Source organism: Stomoxys calcitrans, chromosome 2 (assembly GCF_963082655.1).
Source record: "Stomoxys calcitrans chromosome 2, idStoCalc2.1, whole genome shotgun sequence".
Taxonomy (NCBI): Eukaryota; Metazoa; Arthropoda; class Insecta; order Diptera; family Muscidae; genus Stomoxys; species Stomoxys calcitrans.
This window is the reverse complement of record NC_081553.1, coordinates 228,521,762-228,540,351: the sequence shown is the minus strand read 5'-3', so window position 1 is coordinate 228,540,351 and position 18,590 is coordinate 228,521,762. Positions and strand designations below refer to the sequence as shown.

General features: G+C 38.1%; 1 protein-coding gene across 7 annotated transcripts in view; it reads left to right on the top strand.

Annotated features, from left to right (window-relative positions):
* Positions 1-18,590, top strand: part of LOC106084304 (afadin) — a 192,147-nt gene that overhangs the window by 172,513 nt on the left and 1,044 nt on the right. For 5 of the 7 annotated variants that reach the window (XM_013247877.2, XM_013247874.2, XM_013247878.2 and 2 more), the window contains 4 exons: positions 8,892-9,035; positions 9,186-9,369; positions 14,893-17,224; positions 18,448-18,569. In XM_013247877.2, the coding sequence (XP_013103331.2) occupies positions 8,892-9,035; positions 9,186-9,369; positions 14,893-17,224; positions 18,448-18,569 (2,782 nt within the window). Of the gene's footprint in view, positions 1-1,507; positions 4,441-8,891; positions 9,036-9,185; positions 9,370-14,892; positions 17,225-18,447; positions 18,570-18,590 lie in introns of those variants that run through there. The other 2 variants (XM_013247876.2, XM_013247875.2) reach the window with 2 other exon arrangements.

Below are 18,590 nucleotides of genomic sequence, written 5' to 3'. Positions count from 1 at the left end.
TTATTTATCGTCCTGAAATTCTTAGTCCGTTAATCTGTCAATATCACTATAGCGGTCTAAAGCGTAAAGCTAGCCGCTCAAAATTTTGCATTTGCACTTCTTATTGCAGTACGTGATTGGGGATTGCAAATGGGCCATATCGGTTCAGATTTGGATATAGCTTCCACATAAAGTGGTCCTTCGATTTGATTTCTTGAGCCCTAGAAGCCGCAATTTTTATCCCATTGGGGTGAAATTTTTACTAGCCGAGTTCTGTTACGACTTGCAACAAACGTTCCTAGTGCGGGATAAATCAGAAAAAATTTTCAGCGGTGGATTTCCCCTCCTAATGCTGGCAACATTTGTGAGGTACTATGCCATGTTAAACTTCTCTCCAAAGAGGTGTCGCACTGCGGCGCGCCGTTCGGACTCGGCTATAAAAAGGAGACCCCTTATCATTGAGCTTAAACTTGAATTGGACTGCGCTCATTTATATGTGAGAAGTTTGCTCCTGTTCCTTAGTGGAATGTTCATGAGCAAAATTTGCAATCTGATGTAGGTCCTGTATAAACCTATCTTCCGATTTGACATATTAAGGCCCTGGAAGCTGCAATTGTTAGCTGGTCAAGCAGAAATTTTGCACGTAGTGTTCTGTTACGACTTGCAACAACCGTGCCAGTACGAGACAAATCGGTCCATAACCTCATATAGCTCCTATATAAACCGATTTCAAGATTTTACTTCTTGAGCCCCCCCCCGAAGTAGCATATGCCATCCAATTGGGCAGAAATTTTGATAGTACTGTTTTGTTAAGACTTCCAATAGCCGTGGTAAGCTCGGTCCAAAGCGGTCTATAACCTGATATAGCTTGAATATACAATACAAACCCTTCTCCCGATTTGACATCTTGATCTTTTGGAAGCCACAACTGGTATTCGATTAGGTAGAAATTTTGCACGTATCGTTCCATTACATCCTCCACCAATCGTGTCAAGTACAGTCTAAATCGGTCAATAACCTTTTTGAATGCCGGTAAGCCGCAATTGTTCCCGATTTGTCTGAGCTTCATACCTCCTTGGTTAGTATTATCAAAATCAGTCTATTATAGCTCTCATATAAACCAATCTCCCGATTAGCCTTCTACGGCCCATAGTAGCTTAAATTTTTACTTGATTTGATAGAAATTTGATACGTAAAGTTCAAATACGACCTTCAACTAAGTTCATTTGTACACATTTTTACCCGAATCAATGGTGGTGGGTTCCCAAGATTCGGCTCGGCCGAACTTACGACGTTTTTACTTGTTTTCAACTTATACATGCCATAGCCATATAAACTGTACTACTCCAGCTCTCTTTGAACTACCCTTTAGTGTATTTTAGTGCTAATTAACTAGCTGCTAACTAAGCTAATTTAACTTTAATCTTTACCCTTTTCACATGCTGCCATAATGTAATCATAAATAATTTAATGTAATTGTAACTAAAACGTAAACTAATAATAATAATAACAACAACAACAAATACAGAAGAGATGCCTCCTCCCATGCAAACTTTGCAATTTCCCCATCCACAACAACGAAGACATAGCAGCCACAATACGAGTCGTTATTACAGTTCCATTTCTGATGATAGCCTTAATCGCAGTCGTCGCGAATCTTTTGCCGGCATATATGCCAGTTCCTCTTCGCCACCTATGAGAAGACTCAGTGCCTCCTCTTTGCTGGAGGAGAGATGTCAAATGGGCTATCAAATACCCATTGATCCACGCTATCGAGATACTAGACCCATAGCCAGATCCGCCAGTAGTTTGTATAACATGAGCAAGGAGGTGTCATTGAGTACCCATAATCTAACCAATACCTTGGGTGGGGGCATGATGATGCATCAGCACCAGCTTCCGCTTCAACATCAGATACAACCTCCAACATTACACCCACAAATGCATGTAAATCCTTTGAGAAAAAGGGCTCGCAGCATTAGTAATACGAATATAAACAATACTCCACCACCCTCGATTTATATAGAGGAGTACATGGAGCCGGGAGAACAATCAAGTGCGGCCAAAACTAATTCACAGGAATCCTTTACCAATTTTGTGTATACCGAGGTGCATCAGCCTTTGAATGAGGAGGGCATAGCCTCGGTTTCAAATGCCGAAGAGGAGATACCATTCATCGATGATGGCTCACCCACCGAGGAGGAGAAACCATATGTTCCTTTACCAATACCACCTCAACATAGCAAAAGTATAATTTCAAATCGAAAAGCATCTTCCTCGACCAGCCTCATCAATCAACGCAAGACAGTGAGTTTCGATTTGGAGGATGATGAAAATAAACCTTTGGAGTTGGCAGCAAGCATAAATCGAAAGTTCCATACACATGATGCCATTAGTAACTACTGCCGTGACTCCTCTTCCAAAGAGTCTTTGGCTCGGGACTCCAATTCCTCGTTGGACAAGGATAAGGACAAGGAAAAGGTGACGCTAATACAAAAAATACGACGCGAATTGAATTCCTATCGTTCAACCTCAGGAGGTGATGGCAATAATTCGGGGGGCAGTAATTCCAATAGCAATCGGTCCTCCTCGGAGTCCATAGAGAAAATGCCTTTATTGACGCAGCGCTTTCGAGAGATCTCCATGGAACCCAGAAGGGAATTGAATAGCATAAGATCAACATCCAGTAGAGCGACAAATCTTTCATACAATGGCTACAACAAGCTGCAGCAGCAGCAGCAGCAACAACAACACCAACAACAACAGCAGCTAATGCAAAAAAGGTTTATAAATAATGCCAACCATGTCAATCAGATCAAACCAAGTGACCAAGTCATACTGCACCCCAAGAACAGAACAACACAAAATGTAAATACCAATTTAAAACAGAGTCCCCGATTTATTCCAAACACTACCTCAAACGTATCCGTCTCCGAATCCGAATCCGCATTCGCATCCGGTTCCGCCTCCGCCTCCGCCTCTGTGTCCAATAAAATAATTAAACCCTGCCAAGAATCTAATTTGAAAGAGAAATCTTTGTCGCAAAGCAATATCGATTATTTGGAATTCAAAGAATTCTCCATACCCTATGGCCAGGGCAAGGTCAAGGAAATGGCCGAATTCTTTACCCAGAATAAAGATTTCAAACTACAGCCATTTGCTTTGCAACAAGCAACCAAAGTTATGACCCCTTCTCCCACACAAAGGCTCTCCAAGTCCACCTCAGATCTGTTGGAAACCCCACTGGCATCCAAAAGATCCATGAAGAAACCTCCTTTGTTAACGCAACATGAGCAATGCGACATAATTAAACAATTAAAGGAATGGAGTATTTTTGGCTTAGAGGGTCGCGACTTTGAGATTAGTCTTAAGAATGCCGCCTCCAATTCCAACTCGTCCAGTTCCTCCATACAATCAAATGAAATCCAACAACGAATTAGTTTAAATAACTGCTGCTTAAATACATGCAACAACAACCACAATCACAGCCACAGCCACAACCACAGCAACATTAATAACAATCATGCTTGCAATGAACAGGCCAAATGTGAAACTACTCCACAATCTTTGTTAGCAACACCTTGTAAATTTTTAACGTCTTTAAGCACCTCTTCCAAGACCACCTCCACCTCTAAAGCCCATTTAAATGTTAACTGTGATTCTCAATGTTGTTGTTTATCTACCAAGTGTTGTTGTTGTTCTTATATGGAAAATTGCACTGAAACTTGTACAAACACCAAATGCACTTGTTGCTGCCACGACCAAGACCGTGAGCTGCAGAAGCAGCAGCAGCAGCAACAACTTAAAGACCATGTTTATGAAACTCCTGAAACACAGCATGAAAGCAATGACGATGAATTCGCCTCTGTTTCTAATTTTGAGCCTACTGCTGCAACCACTACCCCCTCCACATCCTCCTGTACATCGCCCACCGGCTCCTCCTCAACATTTCGTCGTTGTGGCACCTTAAAATTGTGTCCAAAATCAAAAAGTGTTCGCAGTGTCAAACGAAAACAGCAAAAACAAACAAAGTTGTCCAGCTGCAGCACACAGGCGAGGATGGAGGTAGCAGCTACAAACACCCCCTCTGCCACGACTACCGGTAGTCCATCACGTTGTAAAGTGTTGCTGTCATTAGCTTCGTCTTTGAATGCACCCGACGACGACAATGCATCAGTGACCACAACATCAACTCCAGGGGCAATTACAACCTCAGCTTCAGGCAAAAGGACTTGTTCATCCACATGTCCACATTGTTGTGTTGATTTTGAAAATGACCAAACAGAGGATGTCATTGACGATGGTGATACCAATGACAACGATGATGATGATGTGTATAATGACAATGAAGACGACAACGACGATGTTGATGATGATGATGAGGATGTCTGCTTTGATGATTGTGAAGCTGTTGATGATAACCTGGACGATGAAAATATGACAAGTTGATAAGGAGAAGAGGTGGTTTTTCTATTGAAAACAAGAGTCACTTTTGTCACTTTTTTTCTGTTTGGTTTTATCCACCCACATTCACATGTTTGGCCTTTCTCCTCGATGTTGTATTTTCTTCTTTACGTTGTTGTTTATGTGTTGTGTTATGTGTGTAAAAAACGATTTTAGTTTTGTTGTTGTAATTGTAATATTAAGAAATAATGCTTCATTTCCGAAGGTTGTTCCATTTTATAGTTTTTAAATTTTTAAAAATCTAAATTTGAAATTATTTTTAATGTTATATATTCTATATTCCAATTATTAATATTTCCATACTCCGTATTAAAAGCTTAAGGTTTTTACAAAAGATTTTTGACTTTCGGCTGACAGTATCCCAGTTAGCTGACGATCAAAATTTTTTAAGAATTTAACCGCCAACGAATATTCTACTAAGTTTATTCAAATTACTCATTTGTCCCAATAGCCGAATTTAGAATAGATTACCAGGCGCCATGGTCATCTGAGGTTCTACTGCAATTTCTAATAGCCAGTTTTGAGATATTTATCCTCTTGAAATTTCCATTTGATGTTATTGTTGTAACCACATTTGAGTGTGCAAGTAGCGATCCTCGTCAAGCTCCATAGGTCAGTAAGCTCGTCGTGGTCTATAAGACCGATCGCCATGCGTACATTATGAACATTGGTTATTTAAAGGCGCTAATAACTCGCCTCGTCATATCGAGTGTCATAGGCACTGATTGCCTGCGACAGCAGTTGCAGCTACTCTGTAGAGGGATGCGCCCGGTAGTTCCCAGCGGAAATTCTCGTAATGACGATGAACATCGCACAAATCGAAACTGAGAGTTCCAGGGGAGTACCTCCCCTTTTAAGAAATTACCGGGCTGGCAAAAAAGTAGTTAAAATTAGCTGGGTGCAAAATGCTTTAAGGAACAGCGGGAATGCTTCTTTTACATGCTTGAATGCTGCCCGGTATAAGTTTAAGCTCCTTTGGATAGACGAGTCCGAACAGAATGCTAAAGATCGACAGCCACTACTTAGTAGAGAAATTACAAGACTGATTACCTAAGATGGAGGCCACCGAAGCGCAAGGTTAGCATATACGCCTATCACCCTAAACGCCTGGGCTCGACTCGTGGTTATCCCTCCCTAATGCTAGTGACATTTATGAGGTACTATACTTCCCAAAGAAATGTCGCACTGTAGCACACCGTTCGGAATCGGCTATTAAAAGAAAGTCATTTAACATTGATCTTAAAATTTAATCGGACAGCGGTTATTGATATGTGTGAAATAGGTCCCTGCATAATGGAAGATTCATGGGTAAAATTTTCTTTTTGATTACCTAATATATATAGCTCACAACAGGGACGTAGCCAGGGGGCCCTCGGCCCGAACCCAGATGAGCTCATCGAACCTGGTGTCATCTCCTGTATCTTAAATGCGGTTATTGATATGCGTGAAATAGGTCCCTGCATAATGGAAGATTCATGGGTAAAATTTTCTTTTTGATTACCTAATATATATAGCTCACAACAGGGACGTAGCCAGGGGGCCCTCGGCCCGAACCCAGATGAGCTCATCGAACCTGGTGTTCGGTTGCGTTGGCAACCCAACGGCTCCTGCTGCCTTGTCGATTAGGTGCAATGGTTACTGCTACATAGACCAGCATCAGAGGTTAACTCTATGGTATCCTCGTCGCACTCAATTACGGATACCAGCACACTATCTATATTTTCTTTGTGATCTCTGTAGGATGATGCGCTAGTACCAAAGCCATAGGTTCGAAGTTTATTTCTTTAGTAAAATTGCCTGACTTCATTCAGTGTCCCGATTACCTTTCCATGTCAGTCCTCTTTCTGCGAAATAGACATTTCTCCCCTCTCATCTCCCCCACACCCCACATTTCTAAATTTCTTTCGCCTGGCAAGTTGCTGCTGAATGTAGTGTTGCTATATATGCATTGTAGGTTTCAGAGGTATTTCGCCACTCCTGGGTTTCTTGGGGTGGTTTTTGGTACCCAAGTACGGATTTCCTGGTATTTCCTACAGAATAGCTAATGGTTTGCCATTGCACCGCTATTACATCAGAACAAGGAGTGGTTTTTCCAAACAATAGGATCAGTCGATAAGAGATACTATTGCCTGTGCAGCTCGTTTCGACTGTAAGGGCCGTGTAACTATTGCATAGACCTCTATCTGATTTGGTTCTGTGGTTTCTTCGTTGACACCATTTTCGGAAAGTTGCAGATGGGAAACATGTAACTATTTCCAGATTTCTTTCTTTGTTTCTGCAGAAGGATGTGTTCGTATCGAGGCCTACGGTCTACCAAAGAAGTGACTCCCAACTTCATTCCGACTCCTAAACATTTCGATTCGCTCACACTCTCCATTTTTTTTTTTTTTTGTAATTTAGACGTTTATGCTCTTTCATTTTCTCTTGATACCTCTCTTTCACTTGGCTCGTTGCTACTGACTGCAGGGTTCTCATGTACGACGCATTTTTGCCTGCTGTAGCATTTCGATACTCTTTGCCGTGGTTTTCTTGGTCAAAGCTTTTGGTGCCCAAGTATGCATTTCTTGCCACTTTCCCTGGAGTTGACAATAGTTTTCCAATTGCACCGCTATTTCTTCGAGACAAGCAATGCCCTCTGCGAGTGCAGTACTGAATATGCCAATGTAAATTTGCTCATGAACATTCCATTGAGGAGCAGGGGCAAACTTCTCAAGTTTAAGCTCAATGATAAGGGCCATCCTTTTTATAGCCAAGTCCGAATGGCGTGCCGCAGTGCGACACCACTTTGGGGAGAAGTTTTTACATGGCATAACACCTCACAATTTTCCCTGGAGTGGACAATGGTTTTTCAACTGCGTCGCTATTTTTTCAGGACAAGGAGTGCTTTCTGCGAGTGCAGTACGGAGTATGCTTTTCGATATACAGCTTCCGAGCAGTGTTAGATCGTATGTTGCCGCCGAGTTAATACCGTCATGTTTTAAAACGATCTAGCCATGTCCGTACGTCCGTCTGTCGAAAGCACACTAACTTTTGTTGGAGTAAAGCTAGGTGCTTGAAATTTTGCACAAATAATACTTATTAGTGTAGATCGGTTGGGTTTGTAAAAGGGCCAAAACGGTGTTCTTGAGCTACTAGAGGTCGCAAGTCTTATCCAATTTTGGCAATTTGCATATGTCGTTTTCGTATGACTTTCAACAACTGTGTCAAGTATGGTTTAAATCGGTTGATAACTTGATATTGCTGCCATATAAACCGATCTCCCAATTTGACTCTCTTAGCCACTGGAGGGTGCAATTTTTACTAGATTTGCCTTAAATTATGGAGGTGATATTTTTCTATGACTTGTAACAGCCATGACGGTGCATATCGGTCAATAACTTGATGTAGCTCATATATATTGAAAAAGTCTACTCGTTATCGAAATGAGTACTAAAAAGATTGATATAAAAAAATTTGGCGTTTGTGCGGATTGGAGCTAGTCTGCTGGAGTAAAACTGGAAACTATGTGTTGCAGTCTCCAAATAGCCACAAGTCCTCCACCATATTCATGTCTAGTAATACGCCAGTTATAGAACATAGTGTAACATTTCGGTATTTTTATGACGGTTCTACCAATGTCGGCCTTTTACTCTTCCATTACATCCCCGAGTGCTTATACTACACCTTGTCTTTATAGAACTCGTGCATTCTAGGTGCAGATTCAAAAATTATGGTCCTTAATTTAATTGCGAGCGTTATCAACTTTGGTGGAGTTCGTTTTCTGTGTTTTGGATTTTTTTCACAGTATTTTAGTTGGTATTTTACTAGACCAGTTCTTCAGTATAGTAAATGAGAATTCATTATCCGATTTCGACGAAATTTGAACCAATGAGTTGTTTTGGTCCCCTTGACAACTTTAAATTTAATGTTTATATTGTTAATGTATTTAAATGTACTCAATGCCAATTAGTGCAAATTTTCCAGCGGTTTTGCTTTATTTATCAGTGGCTTAAATGTATTTTTTATTATTTAAACAATTAATACTGCTAGCAAAAATTGGTTTGTTTTAATTTAAAAAAAAAAATGTACCAAATAATATACAACATTTTATTTCTAATATATATTTCTAAATAATTTTTCAAGCACTAATCTTATTTAAGTTAAAAAACATTGATAATTATTTGCACTTTTTTTAACTAATTTAAAAATGTATTTGCTTTTTTTTTTCAAATCCTCATCCACTTGCCATCATCATAACAACACAATTACAAAAACAACATCTGCAAATGACAACATTTTATTACGTTAACAATACCATTACCAACATCACATAATTCTGTATCTCCTTGCTTGCATCTCCCAACAATGCTTACTGGATTGACTATTTTTTCTAATGTGCTGAATGGCGTAATTATGTACCTGTACTCCTCCATATAACCCATCCAAACAACTGCTGTGCCGCCATGCAGGTAATCGTCGCATGTCTGAACGTGATCTAACACGTATGGGCGCTGATGGCAAAAATGTTGGTGGTCCTCTCATAACAAATAATCACTTAGCCAATAGTAAATCTGTACCAGCATTACATCACCATATGGGCAGTGGTACTATTTGTAAGTTTCTTACCCCCACCCTCACAAAAATACCGTTCTCCCATTAAATATTGGTCTTTTTATTACCAATACAATATGGTTATTGCTGTGTGTGTTTTCCAATCACTAAAACTAATACCAAGTTAAATTTTTTATTTATCCTAAACTTAGCTATGGCCAATTCGAAATCACGCAGTACCCATAGTTTGGCCAATCCTACAACAAATCTAAACAATACATTGAGCAATAATAACAACAACAATAATAACAATAACAACAACAACGAACAAGGTTTCTATCAGAACTTAAGTGTATACCGCAATCAAAATCAATCGCAGCCCATATTGAGTGAAAGGTAAGTGGTGAAGTTTTAATTTTTCATTTAAGTTTTACGTTGTAACATGGAAGTATTGCACTACAAGCAAGAAATATTTGTAGGGTTTTATATTTACAATAGGCTTCAATAATATATATGCAAATTTAGAGGATTAAAAACTCAGGTTTTTTTTTTATACTTGTGTGATTATTTTGGGTCGAGGTCACATAAGATCAATTAGTAAACATTGATGTTTGTGGTTTTTTCATTTTTCAAAAAATCCAAAATGTCGAACACTGTCGCTTAAATATCGCCAAAAAATCTTTCATCCAACAACAATCTGTAAGTTTTTTCTTGAAAAATTCAGTATTTCGAACACTGTCGGTGCCCGTCTTTAGGGAAATTTTTACAAATTGACTTTGGTAGGGCACACTGTTATAGGGTTTAATATAATAGTGTTCAATAATATACATGCTAATTTAGAGAATTAAAAACTCGTCTTTATTTTATACTTATGCGATTATTTTGGGTCGAGATCACATAAGATCTATTAGTAAAACTGATGTTTTCGATTTCTGTAGGTTGGCAATTTTTTGGAAATCCAAAATTTCGAACACTTTCATCCAACAACAAATTGTAAGTTTTTTTTTTGAAAAATTCAGTATTGCGAACACTGTTGGTATCCGTCTTCAGGAAAATTCAATGTTTTTTACAAATTGAAATAGGTTGTTGCCTACTTGTGTTTTTTTAAGTTGTTATATTTTTGAAAAATCCAAAAAATCTTATTTAAAAGACTCCAAATAATTTTCCATCAAGAAACTAGAAATTTTATAAAAATCTAATATTTCGAACACTGCCATCTTCTGTAAAACTCGATTTTTATACCCACAACCATAGAATGGGGGTATAATAAACTAGTCATTCCGTTTGTAACACTTCGAAATATTGATCTAAGACCCCATGAAGTATATATATTCTTGATCTCGTCTCGAAATTCTGAGTCGATCACGAAATCACGAGAGCGGCAGCCGGTTGTACGTATCCATGGTAGCCGGTTGTACCTACCGGAATGACCCGATGGATTCCTTCATCGGCAAGGGCTGTCACCTCAGTGGTCGAACGTGTAAAGCTAGCAGCTTCAAATTTTGCACAGATACTTGCTATTGATATAGGTCATTGGGGATTGAAAATGGGACATATCGGTTCAGATTTGGATACATCTCCCATATAAACCGATCTCCCGATTTGACTTCTTGAGCCCTTACAAGCCGCAATTTTTGTCCGATTTGCCTAAAATTTTGCAGATAGTTTTATGTTATGACTTCCAACTACTGTGTCAAGTACGATTCAAATCGGTCATTAATCCGATATAGCTCCCATAAAAAACGATCTTTCGATTTGACTTCTTGAGCCCCTGGAAGTCTCAATTTTATCCGAATTGGCTAAAATTTTGCAGATAGTGTTATGTTATGACTTCCAACAACTGTGTCAAGTACGATCCAAATCGGTCATTAATCCGATATAGCTCCCATTTTGTCCGATTTGGCTGAAATTTGACATGCTGTGTTCCGTTACGACTTCCAGCAACTGTGCAACGGTTCAAATCAGCCTATAACCACATATAATTCCCATATAAACAGGATTCCCGATTATCCTTGTTCGGTTCCTAGAAACTTTGTTTAACAACTAGATTTTGTTTGTATAAAGTTTTAGCAGAATCCATGGTGAAAGATATAGCTGTAGGTGTTAACGTGAGGTGTTAAATTTGACGTCTATGTGTCTATGTATGTGTACAGAATTTCAACAAAATCGGTTCAGATTAAGATATAGCTCAAATATATATCTTTCATCCGAAATGGCCTTTGTAGGTTGTAGTGACCACAAGAACCAACCAAATTTGTTATTCAAAGCAGCAAATTTTTGCTAAAACAGCAGTTTTTGTCTGCTGAAAATAGGAAAGCAGACCTTACTGCTGTTTTAGCAAACATATGGCTGCTGTATTAGCAAACATTTCTTACTGCTATTTCTACTAACAAAATCTGATGTTTTGAATACACAAGTCTGCTGAAAAAAATATGTATGCTCCTTCTTTTGGTTGACTGTTGTTTTGTTAACTTTAGCCATTTTTTAGAATTTTCTTCAAAATTGTGCTGGAAGAGATTCTAATTTGTGAAATATTACTGTAAAGAAGCTACCTGATCCATCCATTGGTATACATTTAAAAATATGGCTGAGCTAGCATTTTTTATTATTGCTCTACTAATGTGCACATGACTGGCATGACATTTTGTATCAAAATTCAAAGAAAAAAGATTATGCAAAGTATACATTCAGTAATGTTTATAAACATCCACTGAGACGCACATTTACATATGTGTCCTATTTCTTCTTCCACATCCCCTTCATAATTAAGCAGCAGTACTTTTCAGCAAACAACAGACTTTCAGCAGTAAGCCTGTTACTCTGAATTGCAGTACTACTGCTGTAATAGCAGAACTACTGCTACAATAGCAGCAAAATTAACTACTAAAATTCAGCAGACAGTGTTTGCTTATTTTAGCTAATTTTTTTCAATGAGTGCATGTAAGGTTCTATTCGTTATTTAGTAGGTATGCAAAACTAAAGTCTAACTAGATTACGCCGTAGGTTCTATGTATTAAAAGTTGTACATAAACTCGGTGGTGTAGGGTATTATATAGTCGGTTTCGGCCGACTTCTACCCTTTCGTACTGATTTCATTTGGAATTGTTAAAAATAATAGAATTTTCCTTAAAACGGACACCGGCCTGTGCAAAATATTTTTCAGCCATTTTTCTCATGTACTCGAGGTAAATCAGCTACGAACATATTCAACATTAGATTCAATATTAAAAAAAATAGTAGTTGGATATATAATAAAGTTCATCTTTTTTGACGATCAAATTTGTTGATCTTGTATTTACAATACGATTAATTTTAAATAAAAAATATAAATGTTGAATGTCTTTGAACACTGCCACTTGCCTTTCTTCAGGGAAACTCAAACATTTTTAAAGGTCCCAAAAAACGTTCTGCAAACTTTTTTCGAACTCCGTCGATGTCCGACTTCAGGGTAATTTAATTATTTTTATTTTTAAAGTTGTTTTATTTTTCAATGATCCGATATTCCGGTGCTAGTCTTCAGGAAAATTCAGTTATAAAATAAAATTTCTAAAATTTTTCAAACACTGCGCGTGCCCGTTTTCAGGGAAATTTAATTATATAATTTTTTTATTTGGAATTGTTAAAAATTAGTTAATTTCCCTGAAGACGGACACCGGCAGCGTTCGAAATATTTTATTTTTCAAAAATAAAACAATTGTTTTAACAAAACACAAATATCAAAAATTTTTCCATATCCTGGAGTTATTGTAAATCGGTAACTTAAGTTATTGAATATATAATAAAGATGATATTTTTTCATACATTAAAATTCTTGTAAAAATCTCAAAAAACACAATTGTAAAATGTCTTGCTTGTAATGAAATATTAGAGTCGTATTTTTTGGTTAATTTATTCAATTCAATTTTATTCCTCAAATGATGAAATAAACTTTTGTCAACATTTCCACATAAAACCTAATCTGAATCGAAATTTCCTCCCTGCAAATGCACATATGTAACAACAGTATTATATGAATTGTAGTGTTTAGGGTACATTGCAATTATTTGAAATGATTTTAATTATTTTCTTGCATTGTAATATTTCTTACTTTTTTATCTTTTCTACTCCCATTTCTTCTTCTATATTCTTATGCTTTCATATTGAATTGTTAACGTTAGGATTACTTTACGTTTAAAAAAGTTACTTTATGGTTTTATTCCGATTAAAAAAGAATTTCAAATTTTAGAAATGACCAATGTAAGTGAGTAGCTTAAAATGTCCGATTAATGTTTTGTGTTCGCTTTTTCAGTTCTTTTATGTATCTAACACCACCCAAATATGTGTACCTAACTTTCTTTACACATACACCTTATTAAACGTTCTGCTTTCACTTCCCCAATAGAAAAAAATTAAATATTTTTGCCATAGAATATTTTTGGAAGTGAAATAAAAAAAAAGGATAAACAAATTCTGCTATATTTGAAATGATACTTTAAACACTACAAGTATTTTCTTAAATCACATCTAAACACTGCCTTTTCGTTGTACTAAAATCTGTAAACACCTACTAGGACTAGCTTGGCTATACACGATTATTTCAGATGTGGTATTGTTCCGTCTACTACTAGACTGTTTGATGCACACATTTCAAAGACGAACTCAAGAATTCTCTGTCTTATAGAATTTTCTGTTTTAATTTTTTGCTTTAGCGGAACTATGTTTCTAGGAATTTGGCAAAATAATTGTACAGTTTCTCTTAAGGGAGTGAAATCACCCGTTGCTGTTTGTTGTATCTAACATCCCGCTTCCTGGTATCGTCCAACATAATTTTCACTCTTAGAACTCCCAAATTATATATTTGTTCTGTCTGTCCATTACTTTGATCGGGGTATGGGTATGAACACATATTTCACTTAGTCAAGCTCATGTCTTCTTTCATGGAAACTCAATTCCTGTTAGGTTTATTATCTAAATAATAGTTGACCCTTCCAGTTTAAGACGGGGGTATACTAATGTTATCTTTACATCTCGAAATATTTATCTACACCCCATTTTATATCATTATTACGATATGTAGTACAATCACAAACAGTTTGTTCACTTTGAGGTTTTCGAGTTCGCCAACTACAGCCGTTTCTGATTTTCCAGTTAAATACATGAAACATTTCTATTTTGACGAATTTACCACTTCAAACTTGGTAAATCTTCGTATCAGCTACCCTGTTGATGTCCAAATATTTATCTAGACCCTATTTTATATCATTATTACGATACACAAACAGTTTGTAATTTTCCAGCTTAATTCATATTTATAGTTTGACAAATTTACCACTTCAAACTTGGTAAATCTTCGTATCAGCTACCTTGTCGATGTCCAAATATTTATCTACATCCCATTTTATATTATTATTACGGTATGTAGTACGATACACAAACAGTTTGTTCACTTGGAGGTATTCGAGTTCGCCAACAACAGCCGTTTGTAATTTTCCAGCTAAATACATGAAACATTTCTAGTTTGACGAATTTACTACTACAAACTTGGTAAATCTTCGTATCAGCTACCCTACCCTTTCATAAGCTGTAGTTTAAAAAGCAATTAATGGATTGGTCAAAATATATAAGAGTGGGTTGCTAACAAAAATTGGAAGCCATAACCATATTATATAGTTCTTAGGTGAACTAGAGAGACACTTTCACTCACTGCCTTTGACAGTTCATTCGGTGGCACCGCTAATGTAACCCAAATTTAATTATTTTTTTTTTTTTTGACAGACAACATTGACATTTAGGATTATATTTTCCCTACAACCAAAAAGTCAATTGCAATTGATCTGTAGATACATCCAAACATGTAAAATATAGTGTAGAATCAAAGTTTAAAATTCTTAAATTAAAATCCAAATAATATTCATTTTCATTACTCTGCATGTTTTTCAGACCCCCCATGCCATCACATTCCGTAATGAACGCATACAATGGAAATTCCCAACAAAACTTATCGAATCCAATTCTCTCGCCAACAAATGGTACCGGCCCAACAGGAAGCATGTCAACACAACAGCAACATCAAAATCCTCAACATCCCTTAATAACGTCGCCACATTCATCTAATATGCCGCCCAGTCGTCCACAATCTGCATACTACCAACAGCAACAACAACCACAGGGGCCACATCAGCATCTGACACATCAGCAACAACAATTTGCACAGCATGCTCACAATTTTAGTGCGAGTACTACAAACTTGGCCAGTATGCAACAGCAACACCAACAGCAGCAGCAACAACAGATGCAACAACAGCATCCCCAACATCCCATGCATCATATGACGCCGCAACAACAACAATTATATCGTGAACAACAACAGAGTCTAACACGTTCCAAGAGCACCCAGAACTTCCAACGTGATATGCAAAGCCAGCAAAGCCTGCGCATGCAACAAATGATGGCGCCTTCCATGCCCAATATGTATCATCAGCAGCAGCAACAACAACAGCAACAGCCAAATCACTCCCTGCCACACAGCATGGCGGCCAGTCAGAGCATGCAAAATGTTTCATCTATGCCCGAATCACATCCTAATACTAACACCTTAATGGAGCAGAGCGATGGTTATGTGAGCCAGGCGCAGCATTCGCCAGCAGGCGTTGGGGCTCAAACGCTTCGAAGGAGTATGCGCCCCGATTTCATGGATGGAGCTCAACACTCACCACAACATCCAAACTTTATGACTTTACCCCCTAAACCGGGTCAACAACAGCTGACGCCTCCCAAGCAGCCGCAGCAGCAGCAACAACAGCCTCCCACAGCGCCCAAACCTTTGCAGAATCGTCTTTCAGCCACCCAACAGCAATTCCCACCTCAGTCGTATTTAAGTCAAACATTGCATCCCCCACAGCAACAGCAACCTGCACAGTCCGCTGAGGATAAACCTCCTTTGCCACCCACCACCACCCATCCCCTGTACAAGGCTACCCAACAAATTACTCCTGGTATGAATTATATAGCCAGTACCTTGGATCCACCCAAAGGAGGATACATGCCGGTTTCGGCTTCAGCCTTGCAGCAGCATAAAAACATGTTGGGCACCAATCCCTGGGAGCGGGAGGAACGAGAAAAAGAGGTGGAGATTCGTAGGGAGCACATACGTCAATGGCGTGAACAGCAAATCTCAGAATTGTCAGCTGTGGCCCAAAGAACGCCGCAACAAGATGAACAACTAAAGACGCTCATATTTGAAAGAGACTTTGAGAGAAGGGCCCAGGAAATGGAGGAGCACGAGGACGAAAGTGAGCCCTCCTATGAAAAGGACAATGTACAGGAAGTATTCCGTTTGAATCATCAGCAGAACGTTATTCAAACTCCAGTGACCAATTTCCGTCAAACGGAAATAAAAATAGCTTCAGTCATGGAACGTGGTGGCAATAATTCCACAGAAACATCACCCATGTCCTCAGCACGCAATTCGGCAGCTGAGCCCATGCAACCACCACCCATACCAGCAAATCCCCCGCCGCCTTCCATTTCTGCAACCACAACCATTGTAACGGGCAACAATACCATGCAGCCAAAATCGATATTGAAAAATAATCGCTACGATGGCTCCAACACTGCCCCTTCATCGCCCTCAAAGTCTCAGAAATCCGCTTCATTTGCAGATGATAAACATTTGCAAACGGAACACCCCATATCCTCTTTGGCCCGTGATATGTCCCATATATCCATAAACAACAACTCTTCAGTATCAACGACGACGACAGCAACAACAACGAATGCTTCATATGACTCCAATATGAATGCTGAGAATTCGTCAACAGCGGTGCCTCCACCACCTCCCCCAGAGCGCAATAGCTCCTATTTGATAATGTCACAACAAAAACAACGCAATTCCTCTATAGGTCTACTAAAGACGGCCACCATCAATTCGGCGGATATGCAAAAGAAAACGGCGGCGTCAAGCATTTTGATGAACAACAATAACAACAACATACAAAACAATCTAATATCATCACAGCAATCATCGCCCTCCTCATCAACCATGGATGTATTTAGTGCGACGACAGCTACAATGTGCTCACCAAATCAAGCTATCAACTCTTCGAGTCCCTCCCCGATGATGTTGTTGCGTGACAACAAACGTGTTTCCTTCCACGATGAAGAAAACAATTATGTGGGTAGTTCTTCCAACTATCATCAGATGGACTTCTCAAGTGGTGGGGAACAACACAATTTGACGGCGGAATTGAACACCATAAGGGAGGATAGTAGTGTAAGTATTTGAAGTTGACAATATTTTCTACAAAAAAGTAAAATTTTCTCGAAAATATTTACACTAAATTTCCCACGAACATTCCATTAAGGAACGGGGAATACTAAAATCTTTGTACAAAATTTTATTTTAAACAAAATTAAATTAAATTAAATTAAAAATTTAATTTGTTTGATAAATTTTTTAATTCGAATTTTTTTGAAAATTAAATAAGGTTCGCAGGGTTCACTAAAGAAGATTAGTCTTAGGTTTAGATTAGATTAGGTCACTTGCCCAGCTGATGGAATTTTCCAATTCCAGTGTTGTATCCAAGTCCTTCCAGAACGTCAAATGCTTTGTTTCGATTATAAAATTGTTAAACGTTTTATTCCTTTTTTCACGTTTTAATTGTTTCAATTTATGATTTACACGTTTTAATGTTTTGTTCTCGTGGCTGATTTTTCCTGCAAATTTTTACTGGAAAAGTACGCGAACAGACCTAGTGTGTTGTTGTCATATTATGCAAATTTATTTGAATTAAACAGCAGATATTCATAAAATAGCTGTTCGATGCTGCAAATTTATATATAAAAAATCCGCAATTACTTTTTGGGCAACCCAATAGATATATGAGAATAGAGCACGTTGCTGATATATTTTCGGGGCTTAGTGTTTGCGCGACCACCCCAATCCCCAAAACACCCCTAAATCGGCTATATATACCGACCACGTCAATGTGGAGCTTAAATGAAAGGTATTGGGGGGTAGAGCAAGAATTGATACTCCCTTTCGGGACCTATTTTCTGGGGGTCAACCCCTTTCCCAAAATACCACACAAGCAGCAATTTTTTAGTGACCATCGCAAAATGGGGCTCAAATAAAGGTATTTTGGAGTAGAATACGAATTTAATATCCAAATTTAGGACCATGTATTTAGGGAATCACCCCTATATATATACTATTTCGTAGCATGGTATTTCTCTAAAAGCTCTTTAATTGTCGAAAATAAATATTCCAAGGAAACTTTTGTTCCAAGATAAAGTTCCAAGTAGTAAAGTAAAAGAAGGCGCAGCGGATCGGGCCCGGGTCAGCTAGTATATATATTGCCCGAATTTATAATTGTAGGGTGTAGGGTGTAGGGTATTATATAGTCTACCCCGCCCGACTTTTGCCTCTCCTTGTTTTTGTTTTTTTTTTTTTTTTTTGAAAATTAATGTTTGTTTTTACTTATCTTTTATTTACAGTTCCTAACCCAAAATGTTGATGCTTCCTTGTTGCCATCTATGCCATCCACTCCTGACACAGCAGCTTGGAATACAACTGTACAATCGACACCCGGTGTTATTGGAGCTCAAGAAGTTTATAGGTAAATATTAGAACATACATT